This window comes from Triticum aestivum, chromosome 6B (assembly GCF_018294505.1).
Source record: "Triticum aestivum cultivar Chinese Spring chromosome 6B, IWGSC CS RefSeq v2.1, whole genome shotgun sequence".
Lineage (NCBI taxonomy): Eukaryota > Viridiplantae > Streptophyta > Magnoliopsida > Poales > Poaceae > Triticum > Triticum aestivum.
This window is the reverse complement of record NC_057810.1, coordinates 653,741,906-653,757,988: the sequence shown is the minus strand read 5'-3', so window position 1 is coordinate 653,757,988 and position 16,083 is coordinate 653,741,906. Positions and strand designations below refer to the sequence as shown.

The following is a 16,083-nucleotide window of genomic DNA, read 5'->3' as shown; positions in this document are numbered from 1 at the left end:
GGGCTCGGCCCATGTAAAACACCTAATTGAACCGGGCTGAATCTTGTGCCACATCAGCTTGCCACGCTGGATGCTTACGTGGCCTGGGGAGGTTGCTAGTGACCAAAACGTCACAGTAGGAATATTTTGGTCGTAAATGTCCACGACCTTCTCACAAAGAAGGTCGCTATAGTCAGTTAACGACCCTCAGCTTTTGACCTTCTCTTTTTGTCACAAAAAGGTCACAAATGAAAAACCATGACCTTTCAGTGACCAATAGTCAAGGTCACAAGTTGACATATTTTTTGTAGTGGGGTTTCCGGGCGATTTCGCGCGGGCCCCACTTGATTTTGTTACCCATTCGCCGGTCATTTTTTGTTCGAGCGTAAAGGCAAGTTCCTCGCTCCTTGTTGTGCTTTGCCCTTACTTTTGGTCAAAAATAAGGCATATATTTCAACTGGTATACCCATTTCTGGTGTCATGCATGGACGGTCAACGAGACCAAAGCACCATCTCAAAAAAAAAAAAAAACGAGACCAAAGCACAGCATTTGTTGGTGACGGGCCCTTCCTAATCCTCCTACCGGACGGATGATCTCAACCATGGACGGACACCTCACTACTTTTCCTGAAAAGAAACGGTTTAGAAAACAGATGACAGTTAGTTACGGTAGCTACACTGGTGCAGCTACCCTCTGATCCAGCACCACCAGCCTGACACGCCTCTGCAGTCTGCACGTATATATAATCGCACGCGGCCAACAGACGATGCATCCCGCCACAGCCACATCGATCCACGCTCTTGATCTTCCCTCCAAAAACACGCGAGTCGTGACTGAGATTGATCGATGGCCACCAAGCTGCTCGCGCTCGCCGCGTCCGCGGCCGTGCTGCTGGCCCTGGCCTTGCCGGCGCCGGCGTCGGGGCAGGCCGCGCCGGCGGCGCCGTCGTGCACGGCGTCGCTCGTCTCCAGCTTCACGCCGTGCCTCAGCTACATCACCAACGGCAACAGCTCGTCGCCGACGGTGGGCTGCTGCCGGTCCCTGTCGGCACTGGTGAACGCCAGCACGGGCTGCGCGTGCCTCCTCCTCACCGGCAGCGTGCCGCTCGGCGGCGTCCCGATCAACCGGACGCTCGCCGTCACCCTGCCCAGGGCATGCAACTCCATGGCCGTCCCGCTTCAATGCAAAGGTACGTTCATCCTGCCCCATGGGACTGCTATAGTTTCGTGTGAGATGAGGTTTCCACTGACGATCGGAGTTGGCGATGAACTGCAGATGCGTCGGCGCAGCTCCCGGCTCCGGCTCCGGGCCCCGTCGCGGCCTCGGCCTCTCCCGCCATGCCCCCGCTGCGTAAGAAACTCAACTCGCCCCACCAACTTTCTCTTCTTATGTCGCTGTTGATTGCCACTGATGATTCTGTCAAATTTGCAGCCCCGGTGGCGCCCGAGTCGCCGCCGGCGGGAACCACCGTGGCGGTGCCACCAACGAGCCAGAGCCAGGGGCAGACGAGGCCGCAGGTGGCGCCCAGCTCTGCCTGGAGAGACGGTGCTCATGTGCCTGAGTTGTTCGCAGTGATCCTCGCAGTTGGAGCCATGCTGGTTTGAGCTGAGCTGGGCAAGAATTCAACGTTGCTGCTGCAATACGTGTTTATTATTATGTGTTTTCTGTGCTTGTTTGGTAGTAGGAGAGTGTACATTGGCTCTTTGTATGTATACACATTCTTTTGGTTGTGAATTGAAATAATAATATATGGATTTCTGATTATACTGTGGGTGCCTAAATACGGTAGAAATGTCGGAACAAAACAAAAAGATTGGTCTAAAAATGTGGGAACAAAACAAAAGATTGGTCTAAAAAAGAGTGTCGATTATACCAGGGGAAAGCGCGTCGTTTACACTCTTCAGAGACAAAGTAAGATTTGTCGAAAAAAATCTGTGACCAAGACGATGCTACTACTACTATTTTTCCTTCTCTAACAATGCCTGCTAATTAAGGAAACCCTAGCCGTCAATCTGACCTACGGATTTGTCTCTATGGTTCCTCGTCCTGAACGAGAACACGGCGCAGGTGTAAGCTCCGGTCATGGCTATGATCAACACTCCAGCATATGTGCACACCGTCGCCGCGCAGACGTAGAGGTATCTGTTCCCAGTGGGGGATGAAGTTCGTCAGATAACAGTAACAAACCAGATGTAAGCATAGGGAAACGATTTATATGCTGGAGCAGGTAAAACATGTATCCACAATAACCATCACAATTCACAAACAGTGAAAACATTCTGACGCCGGCCCTTCCATTGAGCGGTTAAATTGTGAAGTAACTAAACATTATGCTTGTAAAGATTCCATTGAGCACTTACTTTGGCGAGAATACGCTCCAGACAAACAAGTGGTTCCTCATGAGCAGCAGGACAATGGTGTATGAAGTCAGGGCAATAGAATTGATGAGCAGAGGGAGCAAGCAGGGAAGTGCGATCATTCTGTTCAAGACGCTGCTCCATTGCTGTGGAGTGGAGATATCAGTACTATCTTTCACCGACATATGAACCACCATCCCGAGGTATAGCAGCAGAGGCGACCCATACGTAATGATGAACATCAGCACCCCAGAAAGGACCGTGGAGTAGCTTGAAATGCCCTGTTAAAATTAGAGGGTTAAATCTGAAAGAAATTGAGAGAAGAAACACTTCTTCAGAGAGTTTTATGTTGAACTTACAATGAAAGCTCCAGCAACATCGATGCTGGCGAGGCTATTGGTGTTCCCAAGACCAAAGTGGCCGGTCATTCCCAAGAATTGCATCGCAACAACCTACACCATGCATTGCCCAATTGTTAGCCAGTGAAAATAAGCACTTCCCATGATTCCATGAATCTGGAGAAAAGATACCATGGTGGTCGAACAGAGATTATAAAGAATATTTTAGTAAACTAACCTGTACCCATTGCCTATGCAATGATTCCTCCAGAGAAAAATAAATCACACTCGAGATTATTTGCAAGAGAATAAGCAAAACAGGGATTGCATTTATGGGTTGTTGCAGAAGCAATTGAAGAAGGCACCAGAACATTGTATATGTTACTCCAGTCAAGAACACTGAATGATTGAGGCCATGCGCCTTTTCAGGATTGGAGCCGGAGGAGGATATTGGTTCTGCTTCTTTAGAATGTGTTGGAAATATCCATGGAGATAAAAGAAAAGCACAAGTTACTGAAATACTTGCGATGACATAGAATATCTGAGCTATTGATGTCGTGCTATGGTTGATCGGTACCGAAGTATTGACCTGACTTTTCCAGATATGCAGCATAACTAAAAGCCCACACGAAAGGTGGCTCAGCCATAGCCCTATAACAAGCATTCTTCTTGTTCTCAGTAACATGAGTGAGACTGAATACAATACCACAACCACAAAAACTGAGATGCTCTGCAGAGACTTCACAATAGAAGAGTCCGACTGATTCAATATCTTTGAAATGTCAGGAAAGTGAACCCAGTTAATCCCTCCTTGATACCAAGCTCTTAGAATTCTCCCAGCAACAAGAACAATAAGGACAGTATATAACTTGCATCCATCTTGCTGTCCTGGGGTTAGCTTATAGCTGGCAAGATAAGAGGAGTTATTTTTGTGAAATGTCTTTGTTTCCGATCTATGGACTGCAGTTGAGTTTGATCCTTTCAGCATCGATTGAACAGTCTTGATGAGAAATATTAAATAGAGAGTAGAAGTGAGAAAGTGCCATATATACTGCTCTTCTTCAACAAAAGAGCTTGAACCAAGGCTGGCAACATAGAGCAAAATCCCCATTAGAATGAAAACCTCATCAAGGTGCCAATGTTTATCCAAATCCAACTCAGAATGGTGTTCAGATTGAATTTGTGACTTCCCCTTAAATATGCAAGAGATAATCCCGGCAAGAGAAAAACATGAAATAATCATCAAGGAGATTGCAGAGACAAGCAAATAGAGTGGTTTCTGCAAATATAAACAGTGAAAGGAGATAAGTCATTCAGAATAAAGGCAACTGCAAAGTAGGGTATAAAATTATAACACTGCAAAGGTAGTAAAATTACATCGGTCGCTCTGTGAGACAACCACTCACTCGCATGTCTTAAGAAGCCAGAGTAGGAGTCCACAGCAGTCCCAAAGAGCCCAGCTGCTTCAACAGACCTGGAACAGCAGAGTTCTTTTAAACGTTGGTGGGTGATCATATTCATAAATTTTTAGGAACTTAGGACCATAAACTCACAGGAAATTAGAATCCCGATGAAGAAGTGAGGATCGATGAGAAGCAAAAGCCTTAGAAAGCAAACGGCACAACTTCTCCTCAATAGATTCAGGAAGCGTATCAGCTCCAAAGTCATCCTTTGAATCAACACAATCTTCAGAGCAGAAAGCAGGTCTCTGTTCTTGTAACAATCTTAAGATTTGCCACGAGTTCAGTTCTAGGGTGCGCAGTTTTTGCTCATCTGAGACAAGATGCACACACCATTTCAGAGCTGATAGCTGAGAGTACTTAATATTGTAATTTGTTCACAATCACAATATTATGATGTAATTGAGAACGTAACAATAAGAAAAGGCATGCACTTATACATCCAAGAGGAACTTAAAACTATCAAAATCAATATTGTCTACAAGCATAAAACATCTACTTCTACTTCCAGATGCGCAACACATTTGAGAAAGAAGGTACAAATATTCACCTGTCAAAGAATTAAAAAGCTCCGGAAGCAAGACACCTATATTGTTTTTGGGAATCGGTATTCCAAAGAGAAGAGCTAGAGTTGGGGCAAGGTCAACCTGGCAAAAAAAAGGTCACTGGTCAGAGTTGCGTGTTGGCATCTTGAAACACTATCCAACAGATATTACTGCTTTCTTCAGCTTGATTGCCAAGGAAAGTTTTATACGAAAAAAATCAGACTGCCAAAATTCCTATCAAAACTCACAAGTATACTACAAACTGAACTAGAGCTTCGAAAGGATAAAGCTGAGAGAGGTATATATCATACTTGAAGTGCTTCTTTCTGTTCATAAGGTGAACAATATGAGTTCTCAACACTGTGTCCTATAAAAAGGGCAAGGGAGTCAGTTTCTTCGTAAGAAGATCCTCCATGATTACCAACTTCAGTCATTCCATGATCACTGACCACAACCTGAAATGTAGGGACAGAGCAAAAATCCTTATGAGAAATAGTGTAGAACCTTTATCTTTTCAGATGTGGCAGCTTGGCAATTCATGTTTTTTGGTGGATTATCTTGTTTTCACACCCACTAATTTTTGGTTGTACATAGACCCTATAGATCCTTACCTACAGTTCTATTTATGTTTAATTATCAAATATTCAGTTCTCCAGCGAAGTGTACACACTACTGAACTTAAAGTAACGGGAAAATATTGTATGTCCAAGCATTTTTAATGCAACTTGGAAGATTTGGATGCAAGATGCAAAATTGAGTTGCAACCCCTGCACGCATAGAAGTCATTAAATATCATAAGTGAGAAAGGCATCAGAAAGCAGAATTTGTTAAGACACACATCTGAGTAATCACTATTACTAATGGATTCTCGAAGCAATCTCCTGCAGATGTTGGAGTAAACTTCTACGCAACATTAAATCTATGCTACTAGAAAAGCAGATTTGTATTTTGTAGAAATGAAAGGATCGCATACCAAAAGTGTTCTGTGTGAATTATCCTGAATGCTCTTAACTGCAGCATGGATCCTTCTAATAACATCATCCATCTCCTTCAGCTTTGGGGTCATCAAATTGCTGTCATTTCAAACTTGAATTCAAACTACACATTGCTCAAACAAAAATACATGAAACTGATATGGAATATACCTCTGGCGGCCGCCTATATGGCCAACATGATCTAAACCTAAATAGTGAAGAATCTGAAAATGTCAAATAAAGGAATTTCTCAGTATCAGCCTAAAGGATTGTGGTTAACCTTATCAGACAAACAAAAAAACTAATGCAAGTAAAGAAAGTTAGACATCGACCATAACAAACATTAGCTGGGCACTTGGACTACATGGTTGGAATCCAGAGAATGAGATAGCATTATCTGTCACAAATGATAAAATAAGCGAACATGCACAGAAGCATCACTAAAAAGTAAAACTGTACCAGTGCATCCCAGTCTTTTGCAGCAAGTTCAGATTCCAGATGGCGGGAAACATTGAAATCAACCTCAACCGTATCTTTAACCTGCAATATAGTTACAAATCATTAAAGTAAGTTCAACACATAACGGACCACGCTATAAAGAACAAATAAACCACTGTTATGAGCACAAATTAAGCAGCAAATCAAATGATCAAGTGCCTAATATCCGAATATCTGTACGCAAAGGGAAAGTAGTCGATACACTCCTTAAAGAGTGTCATATGTTCAGCAGAGAAAAGTAGCCCGGCAGATGGCAAGGAGATGCCAAGCACCTAAAATTTCAAATGTCGAAATTTGGTCTATCAGTTACTAACTTCAGTATACATTTTTATTTGTTCTGAAAAAAAACACAGGGATGAATTGATTATTTGTTGTAAAGTAATTGTTAAATCGGTGCTTCAGACGATGGAAACCAAACTTATCAGCATTTAAAGTTTATGATGTTATCCTCCAATAATCAATTATCATCAAATCTCGTCGTTAGAAAAGCAGGTGAAGCATGAGACAGGACTTACATAAAAACTGCTCACTCCATCTTGTCTGTAGAACAGTGTTGGGAACAATTTGATCCATGTTTCATCTCCCAACATCACTAACTTATAACCAACCGTATGAAGCTGATCTGTGATAAATAGAAAAGTGCACTTATAAGAAATTCCTTATTACTAATTTGGCATACAAAGTTGGGCTAGCAAGACATAGAAATAGGGAGAAAAGGTAGCAAGAGGTTCTAACCAAGAAGATTGTCATCCAAGAAAGCTTGAGTATTGAAGTTAAGTGCTACATCTAGAAAACCTCCAATTGCCCCTGACACCATTGCCTGAAAAAAATATACGCTAAAGATTGCTCAGCATTTGGCATTTGTACGAATAAATATCCCTATGTAAAATAAGTCATACTTTTAGCCGGGGCATTGTAACGGTTGGAGGTGCAGCCTTTGCATGATAACCCACTGCTCTGCAATCAGCTAACAGAGACTGTGTGTATGGCATTGACTCCATCATTTCTTTGGCTGGAGGTTTTCCACCTCTCCCCAGTACAAATTCAGCAGGTAGCCCATCTATCACCTAAATTGACATTCATAGACTCAAAAGGCCAAACATTAAAAGGTAAGATAAATATCCATACAAATGTATTGGATTATGCTGCCAGTAATAGGCATATAAATTGAGGGCATACCATCAATACCAAGCGATCATACACATGGGGGACCTCCGAAAGTTCCTGGAATGAACCATACACAAAATCGCAAGCATTAAAAACCGTAAATGCATAACTTAAACCGAGTACATAAGAAGCTCTAGGAAAGCTCGTCAGTATAAAATGCATAATAACTTGTACTAAATTTGAGTATATATGAAGTTCTGTATCAGCATAAAATCTGGCAACCTTGAAAATATTTGCGCTACTTTAAAATCTTGGGCTCACTATAACATTCTATAATGCAAAACAGCAGTAATTTAGGATTTGAGGGATAGACATAAGAACATTCTGCAACTAGCGGCAAAGCATCATTGGGGCCAAGGTAGGTCATCCCCTCCCTACATTCGTACAACTGTGTAAAACCAGCAGTGATGTTTAGAGTATTGAAGTGATTGAAGACAATCATCCTACATTAGGCAGGAGCAGATGGAAGGGCATCGACCAGAAAATGAATTAGGCAGCAGCCTTCTCCTTCCTCCACTTCATCTCGTTCCGCACCAAAATACTTTGCTGATCCTGTCTTAAACTCTGATCTTGTATTACCCAACCCCAATTTCTATTGTACTTTGTGTGTGTCATTGTGTTCTCAATCCAATCATAGGTTGGGACATGATCCCTTGACAAAATTAGGATTTGTTGGACGAACATCAGAGCATAGCAAGGCTTCATTGGGGCCGAGGGGGGGCAACGCCCCCCCCCCCCCCCCCCCCCGCCCCACATTTTCACAAATGTGTAAAACTAGTACTGACATTTAGAGTATCTAAGTGATTAGAGCTGAAGACCATCATCCTAAATTACTAAATTGGTGCGTCTTCTGATGTTGGCCCCTCCTTGTTGTCGGTGCAAGCTCCGCCACTGGGCTGAAACACTACCAGGCGGATCTACTAAACTGCAGAGCGAGCAATCGAAACGGAAGCAGTGCCGTACCCTGTACAGCGATCTGAGCTGATCCGGAGGAAGCGCCGGCTCCTCCCCGCCGTCGACGGGGCCGCACGACGGCGCCCGGTAGCTCTCCGCGCCACTGCAGGGTGACAAACCACACACCAGACGCGCGTCAGCCCAAGTAAACAAACACCGCCTGCTGGCTCAGAGAAAAGCGGGGCTGAGGAGAGGCCGAGGCGCGGACCTGAAGCCCGGGAGCGTGGGCTTGACGGGGAAGAAGCCGTAGAGGAAGAGGGAGAGGCCCGCGACCTGCAGCAGCACCGCCGCCACCGTCCACCCCGCTACGGCGGCGCCCATGGCTTCCCTCCCTCGGTCGGCGGTGGCGATCGCCGCCGCTGCTCTGTTTTTTTTTCTTCCGCCGCTCGGGAATGGGTATCGGAGCCGCGGAGGAAGACGCGGCCAGGCCCGTTTGACATCCAAGTTACGGGCTGAGCTGACAACCTGGACCTTTAAGCCCAGGCATAGCAGGCCCGTTGGAGCCCACGTAATCTGGACACATCGGGCCCAAAGATGCACTGCGGCCCATCAGAAGTTCCGGGGATGGATAAAGCGCTCCCCTCCCATTTGCTTCTCCGCTGCTCTGCTCTGCTCATCTTCCTTGTAGGCTAGGCTAGGGTTTATCTTCGGATTACGAGCGAAATCCTCGGGCAATGGCGTCGGTGCAGCTCTGCGGTGCCGCGGCCGTTGGCGCGGCGGGGTTCTCCGGGAAGGTAGCGGCCAACGCGCCGGCGGCGGTCGGGGTACGCCCGGCCCGGCGGGGGGCGCTCCGCGGGCTCGTCCCCAGGGCCGCCACCGTCGTCGCCCCCATGGTGCGTGCTCCCCGTGCAACGCGCCATGGTTTCACTGCTTGTTTCTCGCGTCGGGTAGTGGTGGTTCTCGTGCGCCCTGTTACATGTGTATTCTAGCAATTGGTAAGGTGGGGCTGCAGAAGAGGGGGCAAATCGAGTTATGAGGTTGCCGGAATATGTTATCTGTGGTTCATGATGCGAGTAAATCAGTGAAAGTGTACCTTGCTTTGCTTGAATTTGAAAGGACCGATGCTGGGGCGTGTCAATGAGGAGGTTTCAACGCGAACGCGCTTGATTTCAGTTCTAGTAGGATTAACGGTCAGAGAACTGTTTTATGAACAATCATCAGTTGTGTCATCAAATTGACTATAAGGTTGGAATTGGATACCACCGATATCAATATACCGAAAAAGAGTCCAGGAAGCAGTTATGTTTCTTTGTGGCTTGTACTTAGCGTTTTAGTCGAGCCTCTAGCTCTAATTATCATGCGGCGAGTATGCTTCCGGGTCTGAAACTATCTCATGTTACTCTCTTGCAGTACACGACGGTCAAGCCCTTGGCTGACAGAGTGCTTCTGAAGACCAAGACTGCCGAGCAGAAGACGACCGGTGGGATTCTGCTCCCTTCAACTGCGCAGTCTAAACCTCAGAGTGGTGAGGTGGTTGCTGTTGGAGAGGGAAGAACCATTGGGGATAGCAAAGTAGAAGTCGGCATTAAGGTATGGCTTGTGCAGTCAGTTTGTTACAGTCTTATGAGTAGAATCTTGGTTATGACAAATCCAGTCAGAAGCATGCTAAAATGCTGATATGATGAAGCTTGCAACACACACGTGTTACCTGTTTGGATTCTAGGATTTTGCACATGTTGTGTCAGTTTTGTTGTATGTGGTTTGGTCCTTTTATATGTTTTGCTGTGATAATTAGTTTGTAATACAGTCAGTATGCTCCAGTCTTATGAGTAGGATTTTGGCTTATAAAAAATCCAGTCAGAAGCATGCTAAAATGCTAACATGATGAAACTTGCCTTACCTTTTTGCATTCTAGGATTTTACGCGTGTTATGCCAGTTCTGTGTCTGGTTTCATCCATTTACTACATGTCTTCTGCTGTGATAGTTGTCAATACAACAAGTTTGTACCAGTGGTTGGTGAGTAAAGGCAGTTGTAACATGTTTCACCTGTTATGTAGGTTGGGGCTCAGGTTGTATATTTGAAGTATGCTGGAATGGAGGTGGAGTTGAATGATTCCAACCATCTGATCCTAAAAGAGGACGATATCATAGGTATTCTGGAGACAGAGGATGTGAAAGACATGAAGCCTCTTAGCGACCGTGTTCTTATCAAGGTAGATATTTTCACATACTCCCTCCGTCTGGAAATACTTGTCGGAGGAATGGATGTATCTAGATGTATTTTAGTTCTAGATACATTCATTTTTATGCATTTCTCCGACAAGTATTTCCGGACGGAGGGAATACATTTATTGTGTACATCTGGTTACATCAACATATGTCTTGGACCGTGCGCTGGTGTCAGTTTAGTGTATGTTTCTGTCTTAGGTTACTACCCTCAGGTCTTGCTATAATATACATTTCATGCTTTTGTACCTGTATAACAGGTAGCTGTAGCTGAAGATAAAACTGCCGGGGGCCTGCTGCTGACCAACAGTGTCCAGGAGAAGCCATCTGTTGGAACGGTCAGTCATTTACTAGTTCTGTTGGACAATTTGATGTCTATCATGCCTATGTTTCTGAGCTGCACGGATCATATTGCAACTGTACCTTGGCATCTATCTAGTCCGAATCAATCTTACTTTTGAGCTAATGCCATGTTCATTTGTCGGAGACAGGTGGTCGCTGTCGGCCCGGGCCATCTGGACGAGGAAGGCAAGAGTATCCCGTTGCCGGTATCCACAGGCAGTTCCGTTCTGTACTCCAAGTATGCTGGCGCCGAGTTCAAGGGTGCCGATGGCACAAACTACATCGTGTTGAGGGTATCTGACCTGATGGCTATCCTCTCTTGAGCTGGTTTGTAGCGCAAGGCGTGGTTTTCCTGATCTAATTGTTCCAAAGGCAACTTAAACTAGATGAAGAGAAATGAGAATCCCCTTCCATGTTTGTGGCTCTGCACCAAAGCTGGTTTTCCTCACTGATATGTACTCCTGCATTATACTCTTTGTGCCAGCCAAGGTTGTTAGTAGAATACTCCTAGCAATCTGATCACGAATCGACGGTCCAAGATCTTATAAATTCAAATAAAAAAGGCAAAATATTCCAACCCTAGAATGGTTTTCAAAATCAACAGTCATTGGGGTAAATGAATGTAGTATGTATGTATTGTAGATGCCCTTACAAGAAATACAAAAGCACAACTATTGATGTAATGCCAACATGGACTTTGTTACACACAGATACGGAAAGGTTGCTGGTCATCAATCAGGTCCTCGAAACATTGTCACTCTTGTGCCTTGGATCTTGTCCGTCAGTAGAAGCGAAAGACGCAGCGTGTCTCAGATCGGTATTCGCGGTCAAGCTCAGCACCTCAGCCCTGTGTGTAGTGTCCCACAGCGCTTGCACGAACAATTTCACCAACAATTTCACCAGTGTCTGCAAACATAAGTGTCCCACAGCGTCGAAATCAAACTTTGCACGAACAATTTCACCAATGTCTGCAAACATATCACCAAGTTCCTATTAAGAAATGTTTCAGTCACAATACAGATTTGTATTGGTGAGAGCTGCGATTACCGAAAATGTATAAATAAATTTTGTGGAACACCATTCATTGCAGCTAAATCATTGTTAATGACCAATAGTTCATGCTTAACAGGAAATATCATAGAAAACAGGGAGAAAAGATGCAAGATCAAATGTGACATTGACATCTGCCCCCTTGATATCCAAAATAGATAGTTTATACCAGATCAGCAGTCTCCCATTAGCAAGGGGAATTGTGTGCCACTTAAGTAACATAATTACGATTTTCTGCCTAATATGCTTGTGTCGTACATCAAGCACCTCATTTTCCAAGCAAGAAAATTTTGTCTATATAACTTGCCATTAAGACAATTACACCAACTACAATTCAAGAAAACTGTCAATTCCTTTTCGACCTAGTCCATTGACATCGAAAAAGCACAACTCTTCCTTTGTACATATGAGACCATAGTCAATGAAGGAGAACAATATAGCTCAAGTTTGATTGGCACACCATTCTTACTATTTCAAGGCATCAGTCTGATAGATCACAAAAAAAAAAAGCAAGTCCGTGCTAGTGAGACAAGCAAGCAAGCAAGCACCTAGCGCTCATCACCCAATCGAAAACACACACTAGTGAGACAAATGATCGAACACCATATGAGCTACTAGCACCAATAGGAAACAACAGGGAAACCAAAGTCGGAGCACGTACCGAGCATTGCAGGGGTGTCGTAGAACATGCTGCAGGCCTGCACAACAGTGGCCCACACGATAGTGGCATCCTGGTCGGCGCGGGTGTTCATCTCCATCTCCGCAATCACAAGCCCGACACTGATCGCGGGCGAGCGTGCGCTCGCGCTGGGGCTCGATGTGGACGTAGGAGAGGTGTGCGCCGTAGGTGAGGAGCCCCGCGCCGAAGGCAAAGAGTGCGACAGTGGATAGCAGCTGCCGGGGAGTGGACGGGGAGCACCAGCCCATCCGTGGGGAGCTTGATGGCAAATGAGGAGAAGACAGGAGGAGGATTTGTGGACTTAGGACCTGTTTTTTCACAAGGATACACAGCCAAAAGAGAATACACAATTAAATAAGAGCTCTGCTCTAAAAATTTTGTTCACATTCATCAAAACAAGAGCTCGCTTTCAAGATCGCACACATGAAAAGTGCTCATTGTCAAGATTATACACATGAAAAGCTTTCCCTACATCGATACGGGCTCCCCTTCAAGATCATATACATCAAAACAAGTTCACTGTCCAATACACAATGAAGTAAAGAGCTCATTGTCTAGATTTTTTTTGTTTTGTTCAGATACATCAGAAAATGTTATTAGTGCACCCATCAGAAAATGCGAAGATTGAACAGAGAGTAGCAGGTGGCTTACCTTGCGGGGCTGGTCGGCGAGCTGCTGGAGTGGGGCGTCGGCGTTGGGTGAACGGGCGGCGGAGCCTGGGGAGTGGGGAGGAGTAGAGGGCCGGCTGCCGGAGTGGCGCGTCGGCGTCAGGTGGCTGGACGAGCGGAGGCGGCGCGGGGCGGCGCAGGACGACCGGTGAGAGGAGAGTGGCTAGCCAGCAGCGGGATCCATGGCGAAAGAGGGGTTGCGGACTCGCGGGCGTCGTAGATCGGGCTGAGGCGCGGCGGCGGCGATGTGGTGGCGAGTGTATTCTATTTTTACCAAGTTTTACAACAAAATGTATCCCAGCAACAGAGCCCAAAATGTTATGCAAAAATTTAAAACTAACTGTTTTTAGTTTCACAGAATTCTGAAAAAAGTACATGTGTGCTGCGTCTATGTGATAATGGCGAACTATGTTTTGATGTGAGGTATGTAAAAAAAATCATGAGCTTTTATAGTGAAAATTATAATTTCTAGCATTTTCTTCATGTGATAGAATTTTGATTTTTTTTTGTGTAGCACGCTTCAAAATGCATTTCATCATGCAACTTTACAAACATATACTGTAGAATACATGTGTAGTTTTTGTCAGAAGATTTTAGAACTTCATAAGTTGTTTCTTGAGTTTTTCAAAATCCGGGCTACATGGAGCTCGAGCTCCATTACCAATTTCTGAATATGTCTAGACCTACATTATTATATGAATAAAACAGAAGTGTGAACGCACTCGTGATGATATCATGACGTTCAATTATAGACGATCAGGGCAAGGTCACACTACAAATGAAGTGACAATCAACCTCATGTTTGGTTGTAGGTATCATTGCCATGCCCATTGAAAACAAAACGAAAAAAAAAGGCTACACTAGGCAGCTGCTCTCGGCTCGTGTGGGCTGTATTATTTTTTCCATGTCTTCTCATGGGCTGCTGTCTTTTCCTGTTTTTATATGGGCTGTTGCGTTCCTTTTTTGTTATTTTTCCTTTTTATTTTCCATTTCACTTTTTTATATTCTGAACCAGTATTATTTTAAATTCATGATTTTTTGGTATTTTATTTATTTTTTATTTTCGTCTTTTCCATATATTTTTTATTTTTCTTCTTTATTTAGTTGTTTTAAAAACTTTTGAACTTCTTTTCACTCCGTCATCTATTTGCTTTAAATGTTGTGCAAATTATGATCGTGGGTTCTTTTGTCACGCGAGTCTCGTGTCGCGCTGTATGTCTGGTATCTACTTGTCAACCTGCTCGTGCATGCATTTTTTTTTGTTGGGCCGTTTCACGGTGCGATTTGAAGGTCCTGTTTTGGATCGGTTTTGCTAATTCCCGCCTAGAGGGAGTTAACAATGTCTCATCTAACTCACATGGCATTAGGTGTATGTGTTTCTGGGTCGTACTCGTTGTCATTGTGTCTTATTATTTGTTCATTTGTTCACCCCTCATGAAACAGTGAGGCTTGATATGCCTTTTTTAGTTGGCCATTTATATGCTTTGTGTATTGGGCTTATTGTGTGGGCTGTAACCATTTTGGGGGGCCACATGTCTTTTTTCATTTCTTGTTTTGTTTATTTGATTTGACTATGTAGCGAGAGGATATCGTAACTAGATTTTTTTCCCTTTGAATTTGCTAAATCTCGTCCAGATGAGATGCAGTGATGTCTCATCTAAGTTTGTAACCATCCGGCTTGTTTGTTTTAATCTTCGCACAAACCCGATCATCCCCACCCATGTGAGCTTGTTAACTTTTGGCCCACGTCCTATTGTTCCATTTTGTTTTGTGTCGTTCTGTTCTTGTGCTTTTATTCACATGGGCCCATGTATGTCGTCGTTTGGGAACATTGCCTTTTTGTTCATTTCCGTTGTGCATTTTTTATGGCCCGGTGGAGAGTTTGTATAAAAATGAGACACACCCTTTCGAGTCATATCATTTTGTGTATAAGGCTAGTTTGTTCACCAGTTCAAAAAATGTTCGTGTTTTCAAAAATTGTTCAGAATTTTCGAAAAATGCTCACTTTAAAAAATTATGTTAAAAAATAAAAAAAAATTGTGTTTAAAAAATCAGAATTTAAAAATATGTTATCATTTTCAAGTTTGTTTACAAATCCAGAAGAATTTAAAATTTTCTTCATAGTTTTTGAAAATGTTCAAAAAAATTATAAGTTACTCACGTTTGAGAAAAAATGTTCATAATTTTGAAAAAGTGTTCAAAATTTGTTCACAATTTTCATTCAATGTTCAGTTACGCCGCTGCCATTAGTTCTTTAGACCTTGCGCATCTCATTTGTCATGACAACTCGTCCATTGTTGTGGCTAGTAAGATGTGTACTCCAGCAGGAGGTATGTCGCTTGAATCATAGTACCCGTGATACATTCTTTTTTTGTGCGTGATTGCTCGCTGTCAGTTTGACACCAATGGGTCAGACCAATCGAAGAAGCTCTCGTCATTCTGGGCTGGTGTCGTGGAAGACAAACAAACAGTGATAAAACACGATAAAACAAACAAATGATGCAACTGTGGGGTTTTGTTTATCTGCTGATGTGACCACGTGACACATGTAGTAAGCAACCCAAACTTGGTTATCTACTGATGCGGCATTTTTTTAAAAAATGTTGATGTTTACAAAAGATGTTCATGTTTAAAAAAGGTTCCTATTTTTTAAAAAAGGTTGTCACCGTCAGCCACCACTGGGCACTGGCCAAGCTAGTTAGCTAAGGCCGATCAACGCCGTTCCGAGCACGCACCGGCGTCCAGCTCCGTCGGTTTTCAAGCGGATCATGACATGGTCCGTCCGGGGAGAGGGAAAGCTGTCGCCGAGCTAGCCAGCGAGCTGTGATAACCCCGAGATCCACCGCCCCGGCCGGGGTGAACAAGGGACGACGGAGAAGGATAAAAGAGCATGCGGACGATACC

General features: G+C 44.1%; 4 protein-coding genes across 5 annotated transcripts; 2 read left to right on the top strand and 2 right to left on the bottom strand.

The window, feature by feature from the left end:
• Window positions 1-765: 765 nt before the first annotated feature.
• LOC123138531 (non-specific lipid transfer protein GPI-anchored 20) lies at window positions 766-1,744 on the top strand. Its single transcript, XM_044558509.1, has 3 exons — window positions 766-1,169; window positions 1,256-1,330; window positions 1,412-1,744. The coding sequence occupies exons 1-3, from the start codon at window positions 827-829 to the stop codon at window positions 1,582-1,584; spliced, it is 591 nt and encodes a 196-aa protein (XP_044414444.1). The 5' UTR covers window positions 766-826; the 3' UTR covers window positions 1,585-1,744.
• Window positions 1,745-1,825: 81 nt separating this feature from the next.
• On the bottom strand, window positions 1,826-8,711 carry LOC123138529 (GPI ethanolamine phosphate transferase 2). 2 transcript variants are annotated; one of them, XM_044558506.1, is made up of 17 exons: window positions 8,482-8,711; window positions 8,283-8,376; window positions 7,332-7,376; window positions 7,052-7,219; window positions 6,888-6,972; window positions 6,668-6,774; window positions 6,114-6,194; window positions 5,826-5,878; window positions 5,654-5,753; window positions 4,992-5,135; window positions 4,686-4,782; window positions 4,229-4,448; window positions 4,053-4,149; window positions 2,914-3,954; window positions 2,697-2,789; window positions 2,341-2,618; window positions 1,826-2,122 (listed from the first exon to the last, which is right to left on the bottom strand). In XM_044558506.1, exons 1-17 carry the CDS (start codon window positions 8,592-8,594, stop codon window positions 1,981-1,983), a joined length of 2,958 nt encoding a protein of 985 aa, XP_044414441.1. In that variant the 5' UTR covers window positions 8,595-8,711; the 3' UTR covers window positions 1,826-1,980. The 2 variants fall into 2 exon arrangements, with proteins under 2 accessions (XP_044414441.1, XP_044414442.1); XM_044558507.1 differs by having other exon boundaries at window positions 7,052-7,238; window positions 8,482-8,496.
• A 120-nt stretch (window positions 8,712-8,831) lies between these two features.
• Window positions 8,832-11,211, top strand: LOC123138530 (20 kDa chaperonin, chloroplastic). Its single transcript, XM_044558508.1, has 5 exons — window positions 8,832-9,106; window positions 9,624-9,803; window positions 10,272-10,427; window positions 10,701-10,778; window positions 10,932-11,211. Exons 1-5 carry the CDS (start codon window positions 8,948-8,950, stop codon window positions 11,103-11,105), a joined length of 747 nt encoding a protein of 248 aa, XP_044414443.1. The 5' UTR covers window positions 8,832-8,947; the 3' UTR covers window positions 11,106-11,211.
• A 109-nt stretch (window positions 11,212-11,320) lies between these two features.
• On the bottom strand, window positions 11,321-13,423 carry LOC123138532 (uncharacterized). Its single transcript, XM_044558510.1, has 3 exons — window positions 13,163-13,423; window positions 12,494-12,769; window positions 11,321-11,750 (listed from the first exon to the last, which is right to left on the bottom strand). The coding sequence occupies exons 2-3, from the start codon at window positions 12,588-12,590 to the stop codon at window positions 11,518-11,520; spliced, it is 330 nt and encodes a 109-aa protein (XP_044414445.1). The 5' UTR covers window positions 12,591-12,769; window positions 13,163-13,423; the 3' UTR covers window positions 11,321-11,517.
• Window positions 13,424-16,083: the final 2,660 nt, after the last annotated feature.